Raw genomic sequence first — 19897 nt, forward strand, 5'->3', positions numbered from 1 at the left:
ATGCTATTTGAGATCTACTTAAAACAAAATGACATAGAAACATAAAAATAAAGATATGAGTTAAGATATACCAGGTAAATAGAAACAAAATGAAATTAGAATAGCTATATTAGTATCAGACAAAGCAGATTTAAATAAAAAGCATAAAATAGAACAAGGACAAGCTGTAAAGTCCACAAAGTGGCCAATTTTCCAGATACCCTCTGGATTATTATCCTTTGGATATCCTCCTACATTCCTGGGCAGTACATATTAGTCACCATTTAATTGCCAAATCTCTTAATATGTTATCCTGGAAAATTTGTCTGGACATTATTTGGAATAGAGAGGGAATTTAATTTGGGTACCTAGGGAGAACGGATTTGATATAAGCATTATATTGTTCTGACACATCGAGTGTCTTGAGAGAAACTTAGTTTTTCTTTCCCATCCAGTTTCTTTCTTCTTTTGGTTGCTCTCAACTGCTTTCAGTCCTCCTTCTCCTTCCCTCCCCTCCCAATTTTATAAGACTTATCAGCAGTCCAACCATATGACAAACTGTTAATCTCTTCTACTAAACTGACTGCAGGTTTAAGCTCAATTAGGAGAACAAAATACTAGGGAGTATCAGAAGAGAATACCTCTTCCCTGCGTCAACTTCCATGTTGATGTAGTTCAAACAATATACTCCTGTCCTCGGCAACCACTCTCTCAGTATCTCTTTGGAAGAGAAAGAGTAACTTATCTGATTGGACATCAAAAACTCGACTCCTCCATTTCTGGAAACTATCTTGCCTGCAGAGGGCACATGGTCCCTGGCAAAGGGAGCAAGTGACCGGGAGGATAAATCTGCAAAAGGTGGGATTTGCATATTTGTGGTTTTATGACTGAGGGCACTGCTAAATCTGCTTACCACTGGGGGTCGGTTAGGCAGGAAGCCAAGTCTTACTGGCTTAACATAGATAACAGAGTTCAAGGCTGGCAGAACTATCAGATATTTAGGAGAGATTTCATAAAAGGGAGGGAGCCAAAGAGGAGGAAACCCCAAAATTTGTATATAAAATCCTCCCAAGACCTGTGCTAATCACTAAACTAATCATGAGGCAAGGGAGGGAAACCCAAGAATCATGACAGAAAATCAATCACTGAAAAATGAAATAACTAAGTAAAGATTTCAGCACTACCACTACAGAGGAGACAGTTTGGAGTCTGAGTTCAGTCAAGTTAACTGGCTTCTAAAATAAAAATTCTTTTTCAGAAAAGCAAAACAGAATCCGCAATCTCTCAAATGCATCATTCAAAATCCCAAGTATCCAATCAAAAAAATACTAGACATATAAAGAAATAGGAAAATGTGACCTATTCAGCCTTTAAAAAGAAAGAAATCTTGTCACTTGTGACAATATGGATAAACCTGAAAGACAAATACCACATGATCTCAATTACATGTAAAATCTAAAAAAGTTGAACTAATAGAAGTAGAGAGTAGAATGGGCCGGGCGCGGTGGCTCACGCCTGTAATCCCAGCACTTTGGGAGGCCGAGGCGGGCGGATCACAAGGTCAGGAGATCGAGACCACGGTGAAACCCCGTCTCTACTAAAAATACAAAAAAAAAAAAATTAGCCGGGCGCAGTTGTGGGCGCCTGTAGTCCCAGCTACTCGGGAGGCTGAGGCAGGAGAATGGCGTGAACCCGGGAGGCAGAGCTTGCAGTGAGCCGAGATCGCGCCACTGCACTCCAGCCTGGGCCACAGAGCAAGACTCCCTCTCAAAAAAAAAAAAAAAAAGAGAGTAGAATGGTAGTTACCAGAGGCTGGGGAGAGGGGTATTGGGAAGATGTTTGTCAAAGGACACAAAATTTCAGTTAGAAGGAGTAAGTTCTATTGTACAACAGAGGGACAATAGTTAATAATGATGTATTACATTCTCGGAGGTCTACTGTACAACATGGGGACTATAGTTCTTAACAATGTATTATATTTTTGGAGGTCTATTGTACAACATGGGATTATAGTTAATAACAATGTATTATATTCTTGGAGATATCTATGAAGCAGGATTTTTAGTGTTCTTACCAGAAAAAAAAGATGATGTAATACGTATGTTAATTATGTTGATTTAGCCATTCCACAGTGTTTCAAACGTAATGTACATGACAAATATATACCATTTTCTCAATTAAAAATAATTTTTGAATTAAAAATGGTAACAAATTCTTCAGTCTTTAGGAAAATTACACCAGATAATTTGGATTTATAGAAAAGAATGGAATGACCATAATTGGTAAATGTCCTCAGAAATATAAGACTATTGTTTCTTTCTTAATTTCTTCACATTATATAACTTTTACATGCATAGAGGCCGGGTGTGGTGGCTCACACCTGTAATCCCAGCAGTTTGAGAGGCTGAGGTGGGTGGATCGCTTGAGCTTGGGAGTTCAAGGCCAGCATGGGCAACATGGCAAGATACTTTCTCTACAAAAAATACAAAAATTAGCTGGGCGTGGTGGCTGGCACCTGCAGTCCCTGCTGCTCGGGAGGCTGAGGTGGGAGGATCACTTGAGACTGGGAGGTGGAGGTTGCAGGGAGCCAGGACTGTGCCACTGCACTCCAGACTGGGTGAAAGAGGCACATCCAGTCTCAAAAAACAAAAACAAAAAACCCTACCATACACAGACAACAATAAAATAGCAGCTCAATTATCAATTCTGCCATTTTAAAAAACATCATTGATATGTTTACCCATTCTTTACCACCTCACTCCATCATCATCATCATCATCATATGGTTCTTTTCCATAAAATTTACATACACTGACACCTCTAATTTTTAGCTATATACTTTTTTCATTACTTATTTTACTTACAGATTCAGGGTCTCACTCTGTTGCCCTGGTTAGAGTACAGTGGCACAATCATAGCTCACTGCAGTCTCAAACTCCTGGGCTCAAGTAATCCTCCCAACTAAGCTTCTGGAGTAGCTGGGACCACAGGAAACACACCATCATGCCTGGCTAATTTATTTTTATTTTTGTAGTGACAAAGTCCCACTATGTTGCCCAGGCTTATTTATTTTTAATTGACAAGTTAAAATTGTATATATTTATGATGTATAACATAATGTTTTAAAATGTGTATACATTGTAGAATGGCTAATCTCCTTGGTTAAATTTATTCCTAAGTATTTTGATTTTTTTACTAGCTATTGTCAATGGCATTGTTTTATTGATTTCTTCTTCCTTTTTTTTTTTTTTTTTTTGAGATGGAGTCTTGCTCTGTTGCCTAGGCTGGAGTGCAGTGCTGCTGCAGCCTCCACCTCCCAAGTTCAAACAATTCTCCTGCCTCAGTCTCCTGAGTAGCTGGGATTACAGGTGCATGACACCATGCCTGGCTAATTTTTGTATTTTTACTAGAGATGGGGTGTCACCATGTTGGCCAGGCTGGTCTCAAACTCTTCACCTCAAGTGATCCTCCCACCTTGGCCTCCCAAAGTGCTGGGATTACAGGCGTGAGGGACTGCACCTGGCCAGATTTATCAGATAGTTTGTTGTTAGTATGTAGAAATGCTACTGATTTTTTTTTCTTTTTTTGGAGGTGGAGTCTTACTCTGTTACTCAGGCTGGAGTGCAATGGCATGATCATGGCTCACTGTAACCTCAAACTCCTGGGCTAAGCAATCTTCCCACCTCAGGCTCCCAAGTAGCTAGGACTACAGGTCGTGCCACCACACCTGGCTAATTTTTTTCTTTTTTGTAGAGATGGGCATCTCACTATGTTGTCCAGGCTGGTCTCAAACTCCTGTCCTCCAGTGATCCTCCCACCTCAGCCTCCCAAAGTCCTGGGATTACAGGTATAAACCACCATGTCTGACCACTACTGATTTTTGTGTTAATTTTGTATCCTGCAACTTTACTGAATTTATTACTTGTAATAGTTTTTTGGTGGAGTCTTTAGAGTTTTCTAAATATAAAATCATGTTATCTGCGAACGGACGATTTAACTTCTTCATTGACAATCTGAAAGCCTTTTCTTTCTCTTGCCTAATTATTCTGGCTAGGACTTCCAATACTGTGTTGAATGGAAATGCTGAAAGTGGGCATACTTGTCTTGTTCCTGATTTCAGAAAAAACTTTCAACTTTTCACTGAGCATTATGTTAGCTATGGGCTTGTCATATAAGGCCTTTACGATGTTGAGAGACATTCTTTCTCTACCTAATTTGTTGAGTGTTTCTATCATGAAAGGATGCTGAATTTTGTTGAATGCCTTTTTTGTATCTATTGAGATAATTATAAAGTTTTTGTCCTTTATTCTGTTAATATGGTGTATCACTGCTGATTTGCATATGGTGAATATGCAAATTCACAGGGATAAATCCCACTTGATCATGGTGAATGACCCTTCTAATATGCTGTTGAATTTGGTTTGCTAGTATTTTCTTGAGGATTTCTGCATCTATGTTTATCAAGGATATTGGCCTATAATTTGCTTTTCTTGTACTGTTTTTGTCTGCCTTTGGTATCAGGCCTTTGTAAAATTAGTTCGGAAGATCTCCTTCCTTTTCAATTTTTTGGAAGAGTTTCAGAAGGATTGGTTTTAATTGTCTAAATGTTTAGTAGTATTCAGCAGTGGCATCATCAAGTTTGGGCTTTTCTTTAATGGGAGACTTCTTATTACTGATTCAATCTCCTTACTCATTATTGGTCATTTCAAATTATCAGTTTCTTCATGATTTAGTCTTTTTAAGTTAGTATGTGTCTAGGAATTTACCCATTTCTTTTAGGTTATACAATTTTTTTTTTTTTTTTTTTTTTGAGATGGAGTCTCATTTGGATGCCCAGGCTGGAGTGCAGTGGCACAATTTTGGCTTACTGCAATTTCTACCTCTCAGGTTCAAGTAATTCTCCTGCCTCAGTCTCCCAAGTTGCTGGGATTACAGGTGTGTGCCACCAAGCCCAGGTAATTTTTGTATTTTTTATTAGAGATGGGGGTTTCACCATGTTGGCAAGGCTGGTCTCGAACTCCTGACCTCAAGTGATACACCCACCTCGGCCTCCCAAAGTGCTGGGATTACAGGCATGAGCCACTGTGCCCAGCCTGGTGTATCATTTTTTATAGTAGTCTATGGTCCTTTGTATTTCTGTGGTAGCAGCTGTAATGTCTCCTCTTTCTGATTTTAAGCATTTTCTCTTTTTTATTAATCTAACTAAAGTTTTATCAATTTTGTTTCTCTTTTAAAAACCAGCTCTTCTCTTAATCTTTTCTGTTTTTCTAGTCTCTATTTTATTTATTTCTGCTCTGATATTTATGATTCTCTTTCTCCTAACTTTGAGCTTAGTTTGTTCTTCTTTTTCTAGTTCCTTAAGAGGTAACATTAGGTTGTTTATTTAGGGCTTTTCTTCTTTTTTGATACAGGCATTCATTGCTATAAACTTTTTTCAAACTTCTTTTGCAACATCTCAAGTTTTGGGATACTGTATTTCCATTTTTGTTTCAAGATTTTAGTTTTATTTATTTGTCTTGAGATGGAGTTTCACTCTTGTTGCCCAGGCTCTGGAGTACAATGGTATGATCTGGGCTCACTGCAACCTCTCCCTCCCGGGTTCAGGAGATTCTCCTGTCTTAGTCTCCACAGTAGCTGGGATTACAGGAGCCCACCACCACGCCTGGCTAATTTTTTGTATTTTTAGTAAGACGGGGTTTCACTGTGTTGGCCAGGCTGGTCTTGATCTCCTGACCACAGGTGACCCACCCACCTCAGCCTCCCAAACGGCTGGGATTACAAGTGTAGCCACTGTTCCCAGCAGTTTTAAGATTTTTAAAATTTCCCTTTAAATTTCTTTTTTGACCCATTTGTTTAAAATTAATTTCCACATATTTGTGAATTTTCAAATGTTATTATTTCAAGTTTCATACCATTGCAATTGAAAAAGCTACCTGATATTACTTCAATCTTATTAATAAATTTTTTAAGACTTATTTTGTGGCCTAAGATATGACCTATTCTGGAGAATGTTCCACGTGTTCCTGAGAAGAATGTGTATTCTGTTAATATTGGATGGAACGTTCTGCATATATCTGTTATGTCCATTTGGTCTAAAATGTAGTCGAATTCCAGTGTTTCCTCACTGAATTTCTGTTTGGATGTCTGTCTATTGTTGACAGTGGGGTATTAAAGTCTCCTATTATTGCATTGCTATCTATCTCTTCAGATCTATTAATATTTGCTTTATGTATTTAAGAACTCTGATGTTGCATGCACACATATTTGCAATTATTATATCTTCTTGATGAACTGATCCCTTTTCATTATATAATAATTGTCTCATTCTATAGTTTTTTGACAGTGTGTGACAATTTTTGTGTTGCTATAAAGAAATACCTGAAGCTGGGTAATTTATAAATAAAAGAGGTTTAATTGGCTCATGGTTCTGCAGGCTGTAAAGGAAGTATGGTGCTAGCATCTGTTTCTGATGAGGCCTCAGGGAGCTTTTACTTATGGTGGAAGGGGATTGGGATCCAGTGCATCACATGGTGAGAAAAGGAGTAAGAGAAGAAGGGGGAGGGAGAATACTCCCTTAAACAACCAGATCCCATGAGGACTCACTTATCACCATGGGGAGTACCAAGCCATCCATGAGGGCTCTGCCTCCAAGATCCAAACACCTCCCACCAGGCCCACCTCCAACACTGGAAGTCATATTTCAACATCAGATTGGGAGGGGACAAAATATACAAACCATATTGGTGTACTGCACCTGATATAATTATATCTAACCCCACTCTCTTTTGGTTCCATTTGAATGGAGTATCTTTTTCCATCCTTTCAGTTAATCTAAATGTGTCCTTAAAGGTGAAGTGAGTCTCTTCTAGGCAGCATACAGTTCAGTTTGTGTGTGTGTGTGTGTGTGTGTGTGTGTGTGTGTGTGTGTGTGTGTGTGTTTAACCTATTCAGCCACTCTGTCTTTTGGTTGAAGAATTTAATCTATTTACATTCAAGGTAATTACTGATAGGTAAGGACTTAGTACTACCATTTTGTTCATTGTTTTCTGGTTGTTTTATAGCTCTTTTGTTCCTTTTTCCTTTCATGCCTTCTTCCTTTGTGATTAGACGATTTTTCTCTAGTGGTATGCTTTAATTCCTTACTTTGTATCTTTTGTTTATCCACTGTAGGTTTTTGCTTTGTGTTTACCATGAGGCTTACATAAAACAGCTTATAGTTATAACAGGCTATGTTAAGCTGATTACAACTTAACTTTCATTGCATACTTTACCCTGCCCAACATTTTATGGTTTTTATGTCACAATTTACATCTTTTTATATTGTATATTCCTTAATAAATTATTGTAGCCATTAATATTTTTTTTTCCAGAGCTAGCTGAGGTTTTATTTTGGACAAAAAACAAAAAAAAAAAAGCAATTGTAGCTGGAGGCATGGGCAAGGGGGATCGCCAGGCAGTAAACTCCTCCGCAGGTGGACTGAGGGCTAGGGCTGAGCCTCAGGTGGGCCTCCTGTTCCCTGTACTCCCCTACACAGCGGCCTCCCTCCCAGGCTCTGGGGCAGCTGCAGGAGGGGCACTGGGAGGGGCTGCTGCAGCTGTTCACTTGGGCAGGACGTCAGAGGACACGGACACCAGCTTCCCATCGTGGGTCTCAATCTTCTTCACAACTACGGCCTTGGTGAAGCTGGTGTGGCTGAAGGAGATGGAGCCCATGCCAGAGCCAAAGCTGGAGCTGAGGCCATAGCTGAGGCTGGGGCTTGTGAGGCCCTCATAGGCTGAGCTCAGACCACCTGCATAGCTACTGGTGGTCTTGGTATGGATACTCATGTTCTGCATCCCAGACTCCAACCGGCCCTCCAGCAGCTTCCTGTAGGTGGTGATTTTGATGTCCAGGGCCAGTCTGATGTTCATCAGTTCCTGGTACTCATGCAGCTGCCATGCCATGGCCCACTGCAGGGCAGCCTCCAGCTTGGAGAGCTTGGCATTGGCATCCTTAACAGCCAACTCCCCATGCTGCTCGGCATCTGTGATGGCAGCCTCCAGAGAAACCCTCTTGCCTTCGAGGCCCTCAATCTCAGCCTGGAGCTGGCTGATGTTCTGGTTCATCTCAGAGATCTCAGTCTTCATATGCCGCAGGTCATCCACATGCATCCCAGCCAGCGTCTGTAGCTCCTCATACTTGATCTGGTACATGCTCTCAGCCTCAGCCTGGCTGTGGTTGGTGATCTCCTCATACTGCACCTTGACCTCAGCAATGATGCTGTCCATGTCCAGGGAGTGGCTGTTGTCCATGGACAGCACCACAGATGTATCCAAGATCTAGGACTACAGTTCCTGGATCTCCTCTTCCTACAGCTGCCGGAAGAAGTTGATCTCTTTAGTCAGCCCTTCCAGGCAAGACTAGCTCTACCTTGTTTATATAAGCTTCATCCACATCCTTCCTGATGAGGACAAATTCATTCTCCATCTCTGTACGCTTGTTGATCTCATCCTCATATTTGTTCTTGAAGTCCTCCACCAGCCCCTGCATATTGCCAAGCTCTGCCTCCAGCTTCAGCCTCTCCTAGCCCAGAGTCTCCAGCTGCCACTTAAGGTTGTTGAAATAGCTCTCGAACATGTTGTCCATGTTGTACTGAGCTGTCTTCTGCTGCTGCAGGAGGGCTCCACTTGGTCTCCAGCATCTTGTTCTGGTACTCCAGGAATTGTACCTTGTCTATGAAGGAGGCAAACTTGTTGCTGAGGGCCTTGATCTGCTCCTTTTCCTGGGTGCGCACAGCCTGGATGTTGGGTTCTGCCTCCAGGTTAAGGGGGCTCAGCAGACTCTGGTTGACTGTGACGGCAGTGATGCTTCCCATGCTGCTGGCCCCACCATAACTTCTGCCCAGGACACCCAGAAAGCTGCTGCTACCCACTCGGGAGAAGCTCAAGGAGCTGATGCGGGCATCGGGCCCACACTTGTAGGAGTAGCTGCTGAAGGCTTGGGGGCCAGAGGTGGACACCTTGTAGGACTTCTGGCTCACCCTGATGGACATGGTCAATGCAGGAGTGGAGGCAGGTGGGCTGAACCACATAGAGATCCCAGAAGGAGCAGAGACGCTGCTTCTTGGTCTTTTTTTTTTTTTTTTTTTTTTTCAGACAGAGTTTTGTTCTTGTTGCCCAGACTGGAGTGCAATGGCATGATCTTGGCTTACTGCAACCTTCACCTCCCAGGTTCAAGTGATTCTCCTGCCTTAGTCTCCTGAGTAGCTGGGATTACAGGCACCTGCTAGCATGCACAGCTAATTTTGGTATTTTTTTTAGTAGACATGGGGTTTCACCATGTTGGCCAGGCTGGTCTCGAACTCCTGACCTCAGGTGATCTGCCTGCCTTGGCCTCCCAAAGTGCTGGGATTACAGGCATGGGCCACCACACCAGGCCTATTGTAGCCATTATTTTTAATAGTTTTGTTTTTTAACATTCATATTAAAAACCCACCATTATACTATTAGAGTATTCTAAATTTGTGTAGTTGTACCAATGAGTTTTATGCTTTTAGATGTTTTTGTGTTACTCATTAGCATCCTTTCCTCTCAGCTTGAAGAATTCCCTTTATGATTTCTTGTAAGACACATCTGGTGGTGATGAACTACCTCAGTTTTTGTTTGAGAAAGTTTTTATCTCCATTTCTGAAGGTCAACTTTGCCAAGTAAAGTACTATTGGTTGACAGTTGCCTTTTTTCCTTCAGCACACTGAATTTATCATCCCTCTCTCTACTGGCCTGTAGGTTTCTCCTGAGAATCCACGTCTAGCCTTATTGGAACTCCATTATATGTGATTTGCTTTTCTCTTGCTGCTTTCAGGATGCTCTCTTCATCTTTGATTTTTGACAGTTTTATTCTATCTTAGTATAATCTTGTTCAGGTTGAATCTGATTGCAGACCTTTGACCTTCTCATACCTGAATATTTATACCTTTCCTCAGATTTGGAAATTTTTCTGCTGTTATATATTTAAGTAAACTTTCTGGCCCTTTGTCCCTCTCTTTTCCTGCTTAAACTCCTATAACTAGGATATTTGCTCTTTTGAGAAAATCTTGTAAGCTTTAAATCTTCTAAGCTTCATGTTTTCTTCTCTGACTGCATGTTTTGAAATAATCTGTATTTGAGTTCATGTATTAATTCTTCTGCTTCATCAAGTCTGCTGTTAATGCTCTCTACTGCATTTTTAGTTCATTAATTGTATTTGTCAGCTCCAGAATTTCATTTAAAAAAAAAAAAACAATTTTAATCTGTCTGTTACATTTCTTATTTTGGTCATCTGTTGTTTTGCTGATTTCAGTGAAATGTTTCTCTGTATTTTTAAATTTTTATTTATTTATTTATTTTGAGACGGAGTCTCACTCTATCACCCAGGCTGGAGTGCAGTGGCCTGATCTCAGCTCACTGCAAGCTCCACCTCCCGGGTTCACGCCATTCTCCTGCCTCAGCCTCCCGAGTAGCTGGGATTACAGGCGCCCACCACCTCGCCTGGCTAATTTTTTTTGTGTATTTTTAGTAGAGACGAGGTTTCACCGTATTAGCCAGGATGGTCTCGATCTCCTGACCTCGTGATCCACCCATCTCAGCCTCCCAAAGTGCTGGCATTACAGGCTTGAGCCACCGCGCCTGGCCTCTGTATTTTTTAAAAAGCAATTATTTTGAATTCTTTAAGAGGCAGTTTATATATGTCCATTTCTTTGGGGTCAACTACTGGGAGGTTATGTTTTTTAGATGGTATTATGTCTCCCATTTTTCTTGTTGCTTTACATTAATGTCTGTGCACTTAGTGGAACAGTCACCTTTTGTAGACTTTATGGGCTAGTTTCATTGTGGACTGACTTTCCTCCATGGGGTGGGGTGCAGTGGTTCTGGCACCAGTCAGGGTGCCAACTGTGTGGTCTCTGTGCAGCTCTGTCTGCTGAGGTTGGTACAGATAAAAATCACAGGGATCCATAGCAGTCAATGTTGTGAGTTTCTGCAGTGGCAGCAAGAGTTGTTGGGTCTTTGGTGGCAATGACTGCTAAGATCGCCACAATCTATTTTTTTTTCCCACCAGAGAAGCTATGGCTGAAGGGATCCCTCTTGGCACTGGTGCCTGATGAGTAGCACCCATGGAATAATCACAGAACTCAGGCCTGATGCACAACTGTGTGGAGGTACTGCAGTTCTGAGTTCCCAGGTAGTAATGGCATTGGTGTCTGGGATGCAGGGATCCTTGCTGCTGTGTAACAGAATGCAAGATGCAGATGGCTTGTTAAACAGCTAAGAGAACTGAGAATAAGAGCACTTGTGAGTGCAGCATTAGAGTAGCTCTAGGACTGGGGTAAAGTCAAGATCTTTATGGCAGCAGAGCTGGTACCCAGAGTGCAGCCACACACAGCAAGAGCTTGGCTCTTGGGCCCAGGGTGCGAACTTTTTACCTGTATACTTTTGACAAATGGATATCTTATACAGAACATTTCCAACTTCCCAGAAAGTTTCCTTGTATCACTGTCTTGCCAATCCATACCCTATCAGAAGCAATGAATTTTTTTCCCTAGCTTTTCCCAGTTATTCTTTTTGATTGTTGAATAGAATTCCGTTGTATCAATGTACCAGTGTTTCCAGCTTGGGACTACTATAAATAAGGCTGTTATGAACATGCCTCTACAAGTATTTTTGCAGACAAATATTTTCATTTCTCTTGGATAAAAATCTAGAATTGGGTTTGCTGTGTCAAAGGACTAGTGTACCAGCCTCGGCAACAAAGTGAGACCCCATCTCTACCAAAATTTAAAAATTAGCCATACATTGTGTCATATGCCTGTAGTCCCAGCTACTGGGGACGCTGAAGTGGGAGGATCACTTGAGCCCAGGAGTTTGAGGCTGCAGTGAGCTATGAATGTGCCACTGCACTATAGTCTGAGGGATATAGTGAGACCCCATCTCAAAAAATACATAAAAAATCAAAATTAAAATTTAAAAAATAAAAAAAAAACAAATAAGGAGTAGTAGCTGGAAGCCAACACATAATTTTTGCTACTGACAATGGTCAAGTTTCTGGACATAGCTTACTGTGAGAGCCAAATAATCTTCATAACTGAGCACTAAAATTAAATTCAACAAGCCAGTCAGAGGCAACTGAATCACCAGAGGCTTCCCTATATGAGAGAAGGAAGGAAGGAACTGCGATAAACTTGCCCAATTTTTGCTTCCCAAATTTACCAGACAAGCCACTCCTCCTTTAGGAGGAAATGAGAGGGTAGAAAGAGACTAGGAGTTAAACTAATTGAGCTCCTTTAACATAGTAGGAAACATCAACAATGAGAAAGATATATTCCCTCTGTATTAATTTCCTATTGCTGCTATAAAAAATAATCACAAACTTAGTAACTTACAACAAAATTAATTTACTGTCTTCCCATTCTGGAGGTCAGAGTCATAAAATAAAGTTGTCAGAGGGCTGCATTTCTTCTGGAGGCTACAGAGGAGAATCCATTTCATTGTCTTTTCTAGCTTTCAGAAGCCACTTACATTTCCTGGCATAGGGTCCCCCTTCCTCCATCTTTAAGGCCAGCAGCATAGCATCTTCTAATCTTTCTCTTATTCTGTGTGTCATCACATGGTGTCTTATTTTCTTCTGACCTTTCTGCCTTCCCCTTAAAAAGACCTATGTGATTATATTGGACATACCTAAATAACCCAGGATAATATCCCCATCTCAATATCCTTAACTTAATTACATATTCAAAGTCTCTTTGAACACAGTCTCTTGCCACAGAAAGTAACATATTCATAGGTTTCAGGAATTAGGACATGGACATCTTTGGAAGGCCATTATTCTACTACAGCTTCTATCAGTTTTCACTCTTATTTAGCAAAAGGATAGGCTCAAGTAATTTCTTCATAAAAGATACTTGAGGCCTGGCGTGGTGGCTCACACCTGCAATCCCAGCACTTTGGGAGGCTGAGGCAGGTGAATCACTTGAGGTCAGGAGTTTAAGACCAGCCTGGCAAACATAGTGAAACCCTGTTTCTACTAAAAATATACAAATAAGCTGGGCATGGTGGTGGGTGCCTGTAATCCCAGCTACTCAGGGGGCTGAGGCAGAAGAATCACTTGAACCTGGGAGGCAGAGGTTGCAGTAAGCCGAGATCACGCCATTACTCCAGCCTAGGCGATAGAGCAAGACTCTGTCTTAAAAAAAAGGAATACTTTATTCCTTTTTACACTATACAGTATTTAAATTGTTAGCTGTCTCCTGGATTTGGAATTCAAATCTTAAAGTAAAATGAAACAAATCAATAATCTCTTTAGAGGTAGATTTGTATTCACTTAAAACGTCTCATTACTATAACATCACTGAAAAACAAGTGGAACTGGTATTAATGTGCACACTGAAGCACTGAAATCCTCTTGAGAAAAATAATCTGTGAAGACTTTTGACTTAATATAACATTAGTGTTTGATGCAATTAAGAAAATACATTAGTCAAGCCTGCTGTTTAACATAGTACTCCTGCTTACTCTGGCTCCTAAGCCATGAGTTTTCTCACAAACACAATCAACATTCCTCAGGGTGACAGTTGATAAATAATTCAACTTTGGAAGCGGGGGAACTGGTAGGAAATGCTCAAAAATGTCGGCAATGGTTTTCTCTGCAGTGGGATCATGGATGACAGTTTATTGTAGTTTCTGACAGTTTTCTGCAGCAAATTTGCTACAATTAACATGTATAACTATTATTTGAATAACTATTATTATTGTACAAATGTTTTCTTATCAAGACCAGTTATACTTTTCTTTTTTTTTTTTTTTAAGACAAGGTTTTGCTCTGTTGCCCAGGCTGGAGTGCAGAAGCACCATCATGCTCCAACCTCCCAAGCTCAGGTGATCCACAAGTGCATGCCATCACACTCGGCTAATTTTTTTTCCTTTTTTTGTAGAGACCCTAAGACTGTGCCCCCACTCCCACTAGACCAGAGACTGGTTGCAAGTCAGGGTATCCAGAACTTCTGACCCACCAGCTTAAAGTAGGGGTTCCCAAGATTCCTTTTTGGGCTCGATTAGAGGTAGAGTGGCTCACATAACTTAGGGAAACACATGAGAGTCTCAAGGCAGCTGAAAGGAAGGCAGGAGAAGGTCAGAGGCCTGTCCCTGAAGGCTAACACACCCAACACTGTAACAAGACTGTAGTGAGAGCTATGGAAGTTAGGAACCAGCAAATGTTGATGAAAAATAATACCACACTATCCAACACTTGCGAGCCCTTATCCAAAAGTGAGTCACTCATTCATTGTTAAATATATATTAAGTGCTTATAGTTTTATGTAGCAATCTTACCTGAAATATGACTAATAATCAGTAAGTGCATATAAAAATATCTGAGAAGTTAAAATAGTTATTACAAGACTATATATTAAATCACATGAACTTTGTAAGGGAGCTGGTCTCCCCCTCTCCTGCTAACAATCGAACACCTAATAAAAAACAGAAATAGGACTGAAATTCTGGTGTGCTGGGTACCATGAGTGAAATTTCCTTTGAACTGTATGTTGAAGAAAAACAGATTTTAACAGCAGGAGGCAAGGAAATACTGTCCCAAATACAGGCTGAAGAAGAGAAAGGCAGATTGATGGTAGATTGTAGAGATCTGTTTAACAGAGACTAAACACAGAGAGTTCAGAACAATCTCTCCATATTCCAGACATAATCTAATAAAAGCCTGGACCAAGGGCATTAGTGTAAGAATGGATATGAAGGCAGATATCTATAGAACTTGGTAAATAATGATTAAGCAGTTTTGCCCCAGAAAAATAAGAGCAATTAGAAGAAGCAGTTCTCTAAGTGGGAAGGTTAGACATTTCGTCTGTGACATCTTGAATCTGAAATGATCAGGGACATCAGAGTTTTCCAAAATTTCTAACAGGTAATTAAAACTGTAGTAATAAAAAATTGTTTCAAGCTTGGGTCTCTAGTCAGACTGTCTAGGATGAAGCTAAGAACTTTTTTTTATTAGCTGTGGGACCTCGTGCAAGTGACATTAATCTCTCTTTTAGTTTCCTCATCAGTAAAATAGGAATAATGAAGTAAATGGATTGTTATAAGAATTAAATGGGCTGGGCATGGTGGCTCATGCCTGTAATCCCAGCACTTTGGGAGGCTGAGGTGGGTGGATTACCTGAGGTCTGGAGTTTGAGACCAGCCTGACCAACATGGAGAAAACCCGTCTCTACTAAAAATACAAAATTGGCCGGGCGTGGTGGCATGCCCCTGTAATACCATCTACTCCGGAGGTTGAGGCAGGAGAATGGCTTGAACCCAGGAGGTGGAGGTTGTAGTGAGCCGAGATCACGCCATTGCACTCCAGCCTGGGCAACAAGAGCGAAACTCCATCTCAAAAAAAAGAATTAAATGAGAAAGATATGTAAAGTGCTTGGAATAGAAATTGCTGGCACTTAAGAATTCATGTTATATTTTTTCATTTTACTTTTTATCAGAGCTTAGAATGAAATATTACATGGGAATTATCTACTGATATATATATATAGAAATAGTTAAGCAGTGAGAACAAATGAGACTTTCAAGAAAATAGAAAGGGTAGTAAACAAAAAGATACAGGCACTTGTATGTTCACTGCAGCATTAATCTCAATAGCAAAAACATGGCATCAACTGAGATGCACATCAACAGTGGGCTGGATTGGCCGGGCGCGGTGGCTCAAGCCTGTATTCACAGCACTTTGGGAGGCCGAGGCAGGCGGATCACGAGGTCAGGAGATCGAGACCATCCTGGCTAACATGGTGAAACCCCGTCTCTACTAAAAATACAAAAAATTAGCAGGGCATGGTGGTGCGCGCCTGTAGTCCCAGCTACTCAGGAGGCTGAGGCAGAAGAATGGCGTGAACCCGGGAGGCGAAGCTTGCAGTGAGCCAAGATTGCGCCACTGCGCTCCAGCCTGGGTAATACAGCAAGACTCCGTCTCAAAAAAAAAAAAAAAAAAACACAGTGAGCTGGATAAAGAAAATGTGACACATATACACCATGGAATACTATGCAGCCACAAAAAAAGAACAAAATCATGTCCTTTGCAGCAATACAAATGCAGCTGGAGGCCATTATCCTAAGCAAATTAATGCAGGAACAGAAAATCAAATGCCACATGTTTTCATTTTGAAGTGGGAACTAAACATTGAATACACATGGACATAAAGATAGGAATAGTAGACACTGGGGACTACTGGAGTGGGGAAAAGGGAGGAGGTGGTAAGATTAGCCACCATGCCCGGCTAATTTTTGTATTTTTAGTAGAGACGGGGTTTCGCCGTGTTAGGCAGGCTGGTCTCGAACTCCTGACCTCAGGTGATCCACTTGCCTCGGTCTCCCAAAGTGCTAGGATTACAGGCGTGAGCCACTGCGCCCAGCCAAACAGCATATTTTTAAATTTTTGGTTGACCCTGTGAAATCGCCAACATTAGGCCATTTTTTTACCTACAAAAACAGCAATTGTATTGGACTCCATCTAATAAAAGGAACTGAAACAAGTTTACTAAAGTGCTCTAACTCATTTCAGAAAAAAGTCATCTGTGGGCAAATGATCTCCCTAACTAAGAACATGTCCCAACTCAATTCAGAGATCTGGCCTGATTGGCAAACTACGGCCTGCTGGCAAATAGTCTTTAGCTGCTTTCTTGCTACAAAGGCAGTTAGGTACATCCAGCAAATTGCACAGCCTACAAAGCAAAAATTATTTACTATTTGGCCATTTACAGAAAAAGTCTGTAGACCCCTGATCTCAGTCATGGTTCTAAAACACAGTCTGAAAGTAATAAATCTCTTTAAGTTGTATTATTGTAATAAGACAACGTCTAGTCTTTGTATACATACATATATATTTTGTGTGTGTACAGATATATACAGTCATGCACCGCATAATGACATTTTGGCCAATGATGGACCATATATACAACAGTGGTCCCATAAAATTATAATAGAGCAGAGATCTGGCAAAATGGCCGAATACGAACAGCTACAGTCTGCAGCTCCCAGCAAGACAAATGCAGAAGGCGGGTGATTTCTGCATTTCCAACTGAGGTACCCAGTTCATCTCACTGGGACTGGTTAGGCAGTGGGTACAGCTCACAGAGGGCAAGCAGAAGCAGTGTGGGGCGCTGCCTCATCCAGGAAGTGCAAGGAGCTGGGGCCCTCCCTGTCCCAGCCAAGGGAAGCCTTGAGGGACTGTGCTATCTGGCCCAGACACTACACTTTTCCCACAGTTTTTGCAATCCACAGACCAGAAGATTCCCTCATGTGCCTGTACCACCAGGGCCCTGGGTTTCAAGCATAAAACTGGGTGGCTGTTTAGGCAGGCATCGAGCTACCTGCAGGAGTTTTGTTTTTGGTTTTTTTTTGGTACCCCAGTGGTGCCTGGAACCCCAGCGAGACAAAACTGTTCACTCCCCTGGAAAGGGGGCTGAGGCCAGGGAGCCAAGTGGTCTCGCTCAGTGGGTCCCACTCCCATGGAGCCCAGCAAGCTAAGAACCACTGGCTTGAAATTCTCACTGCCAGCACAGCAGTTTGAAGTCGATCTGGGACGATCGAGCTTGGTGGGTAGGGGCATCTGCCATTACTGAGGCTTGAATAGGTGGTTTTCCCCTGACAGTGCTAAGGAGGCCAGGCAGTTTGGACTGGGCAGAACTCACCACAGTGCGGCAAAGTGGCTATGGTCAAACTGCCTCTCTAGACTCCTCCTCACCAGGCAGGGCATCTCTGAAAGAAAGGCAGCAGCCCCAGTCAGGGACTTTTAGATAAAACTCCCATCTCCCTGGGACAGAGCACCTGGGGTAAGGGGCAGCTGTGGGCACAGCTCCACAGACTTAAAATGTTCCTGCCTGTCGGCTCTAAAGAGAGCATCTGATCCTGACAAGGAGGATTCTCCCAGCACAGCAATTGAGCTCTGCTGGGGGACAGACAGCCTCCTCAAGTGGGTCCCAGACCCCCATGCTTCCTGACTGGAAGACACTTCCCAGCAGGGGTCAACAGGCACCACCTATAGGAGAGCTCCAGCTGGCATCAGGCCAGTGCCCCTCTGGGACAAAGCTTTCAGAGGAAGGAGCAGGCAGCAATATTTGCTGTTCTGCAGCCTCTGCTGGTGATACCCAGGCAAACAGGGTATGGAGTAGACCTGCAGCAAACCGTAGCAGACCTGCAGAAGAGGGGCCTGTTAGAAGAAAACCTAACAAACAGAAAGCAATAACATCAACATCAACAAAAAGGACCCCCCACACACAAAAACCCCATCCAAAGGTCATCAGTCTCAAAGATCAAAGGGAGATAAATCCACCAAGATGAGGAAAAAACAGCACAAAAATGCTGAAAATTCCAAAAAACAGAGTGCCTCTTCTCCTCCAAATGATGACAACTCCTCTCCAGCAAGGGCACAAAACTGGATGGAGAATGAGTTTGACGAATTGACAGCAGTAGGCTTCAGAAGGTGGATAGTAACAAACTCCTCTGAGCTAAAGGAGCATGATCTAACCCAATGCAAGGAAGCTAAGAACCTTGATAAAAGGTTACAGGAACTGCTAACTAGAATAACCAGTTTAGATAAGAACATAAATGACGGAGCTGAAAAACACAGCACGAGAACTTCATGAAGCATTCACAAATACCAATAGCTGAATCAATCAAGCAGAAGAAAGAATATCAGAAATTGAAGATCAACTTACTGAAATAAGGCATGAAGACAAAATTAGAGAAGAATGAATGAAAAGGAATGAACAAAGCCCCCAAGAAATATGGGACTATGTGAAAAGACCAAACCTATGATTGATTGGTGTACCCGAAAGTGACGGGGAGAATGGAACCATGTTGGAAAACACATTTCAGGATATTATCCAGGAGAACTTCTCCAACCTAGCAAGACAGGTTGACATTCAAATTCAGGAAATACAGAGAATACCACTTAAGATACTCCTCGAGAAGAGCAACCCCAAGACACATAATCTCAGGTTCTCCAAGGTGAAACGAAGGAAAAAATGTTAAGGGCAGCCAGAGAGAAAGGTCAGGGGATGCAATCCTACTTTCTGATAAAACGGACTTTAAACCAACAAAGATCAAAAAAGACAAAGAAGGACATTACATAATGGTAAAGGGATCAATGCAACAAGAAGAGCTAACTATCCTAAATATATATGCACCCAATACAAGAACAACCAGATTCATAAAACAAGTTCCTAGAGACCTACAAAGAGACTTAGACTCCTACACAATAATAGTGGGAGACTTTAACACCCCACTGTCAATATGAGACAGATCAACGAGACAGAAAATTAACAAGGATATTCAAGACTTGAACTCAGCTCTGGACCAAGTGGACCTAATAGACATCTACAGAACTCTCCACCCCAAATCAACAGAATATATATTCTTCTCAGTGCCACATAGCACGTATTCTAAAATCAACCACATAAATGGAAATAAAACATTCCTCAGCAAATGCAAAAGAACAGAAATCATAACAAACAGTCTCAGACCATAGTGCAATGAAATTAGAACTCAGGATTAAGAAACTCACTTGAGGCCGGGTACCGTGGCTCAGGCCTGTAATCCCAGCACTCTGGGAGGCCAAGGCGGGTGGATTACAAGGTCAGGAGTTTGAGACCAGCCTGGCCAATATGGTGAAACCCCGTCTCTACTAAAAATACAAAAATTGGCCAGGCGTGGTGGTGGGCGCCTGTAGCCCCAGCTACTTGGGAAGTTAAGGCAGGAGAATTGCTTGAACCCAGGAGGCAGAGGTCTCAAAAAATAAACTCACTCAAAACCGCGCAACTACATGTCTCAAAAAAGAAACTCACTCAAAACCGTGCAACTACATGGAAACTAAACAACCTGCTCCTGAACGACTGCTGGGCAAATAACG

At 41.8% G+C, this 19897-nt stretch overlaps 1 protein-coding gene and 1 pseudogene across 14 annotated transcripts in view; both read right to left on the reverse strand.

Moving 5' to 3' along the window:
- Nucleotides 1–19897, reverse strand: part of LOC105468072 (islet cell autoantigen 1 like) — a 101451-nt gene that overhangs the window by 64610 nt on the left and 16944 nt on the right. For 5 of the 14 annotated variants that reach the window (XM_071073215.1, XM_071073213.1, XM_071073214.1 and 2 more), the window contains one exon: nt 17679–17745. The exons of 8 other annotated variants lie outside the window; for them this stretch is intronic. In XM_071073215.1, the coding sequence (XP_070929316.1) occupies nt 17679–17743 (65 nt within the window). In that variant the 5' untranslated portion in view covers nt 17744–17745. Of the gene's footprint in view, nt 1–12510; nt 12647–17678; nt 17746–19897 lie in introns of all 14 variants that reach the window. One more of the 14 variants, XM_071073218.1, reaches the window with a different exon arrangement.
- Nucleotides 6881–12503, reverse strand: LOC139357193 (keratin, type II cytoskeletal 8 pseudogene; annotated as a pseudogene).

This window comes from Macaca nemestrina, chromosome 11, assembly GCF_043159975.1.
Source record: "Macaca nemestrina isolate mMacNem1 chromosome 11, mMacNem.hap1, whole genome shotgun sequence".
Lineage (NCBI taxonomy): Eukaryota > Metazoa > Chordata > Mammalia > Primates > Cercopithecidae > Macaca > Macaca nemestrina.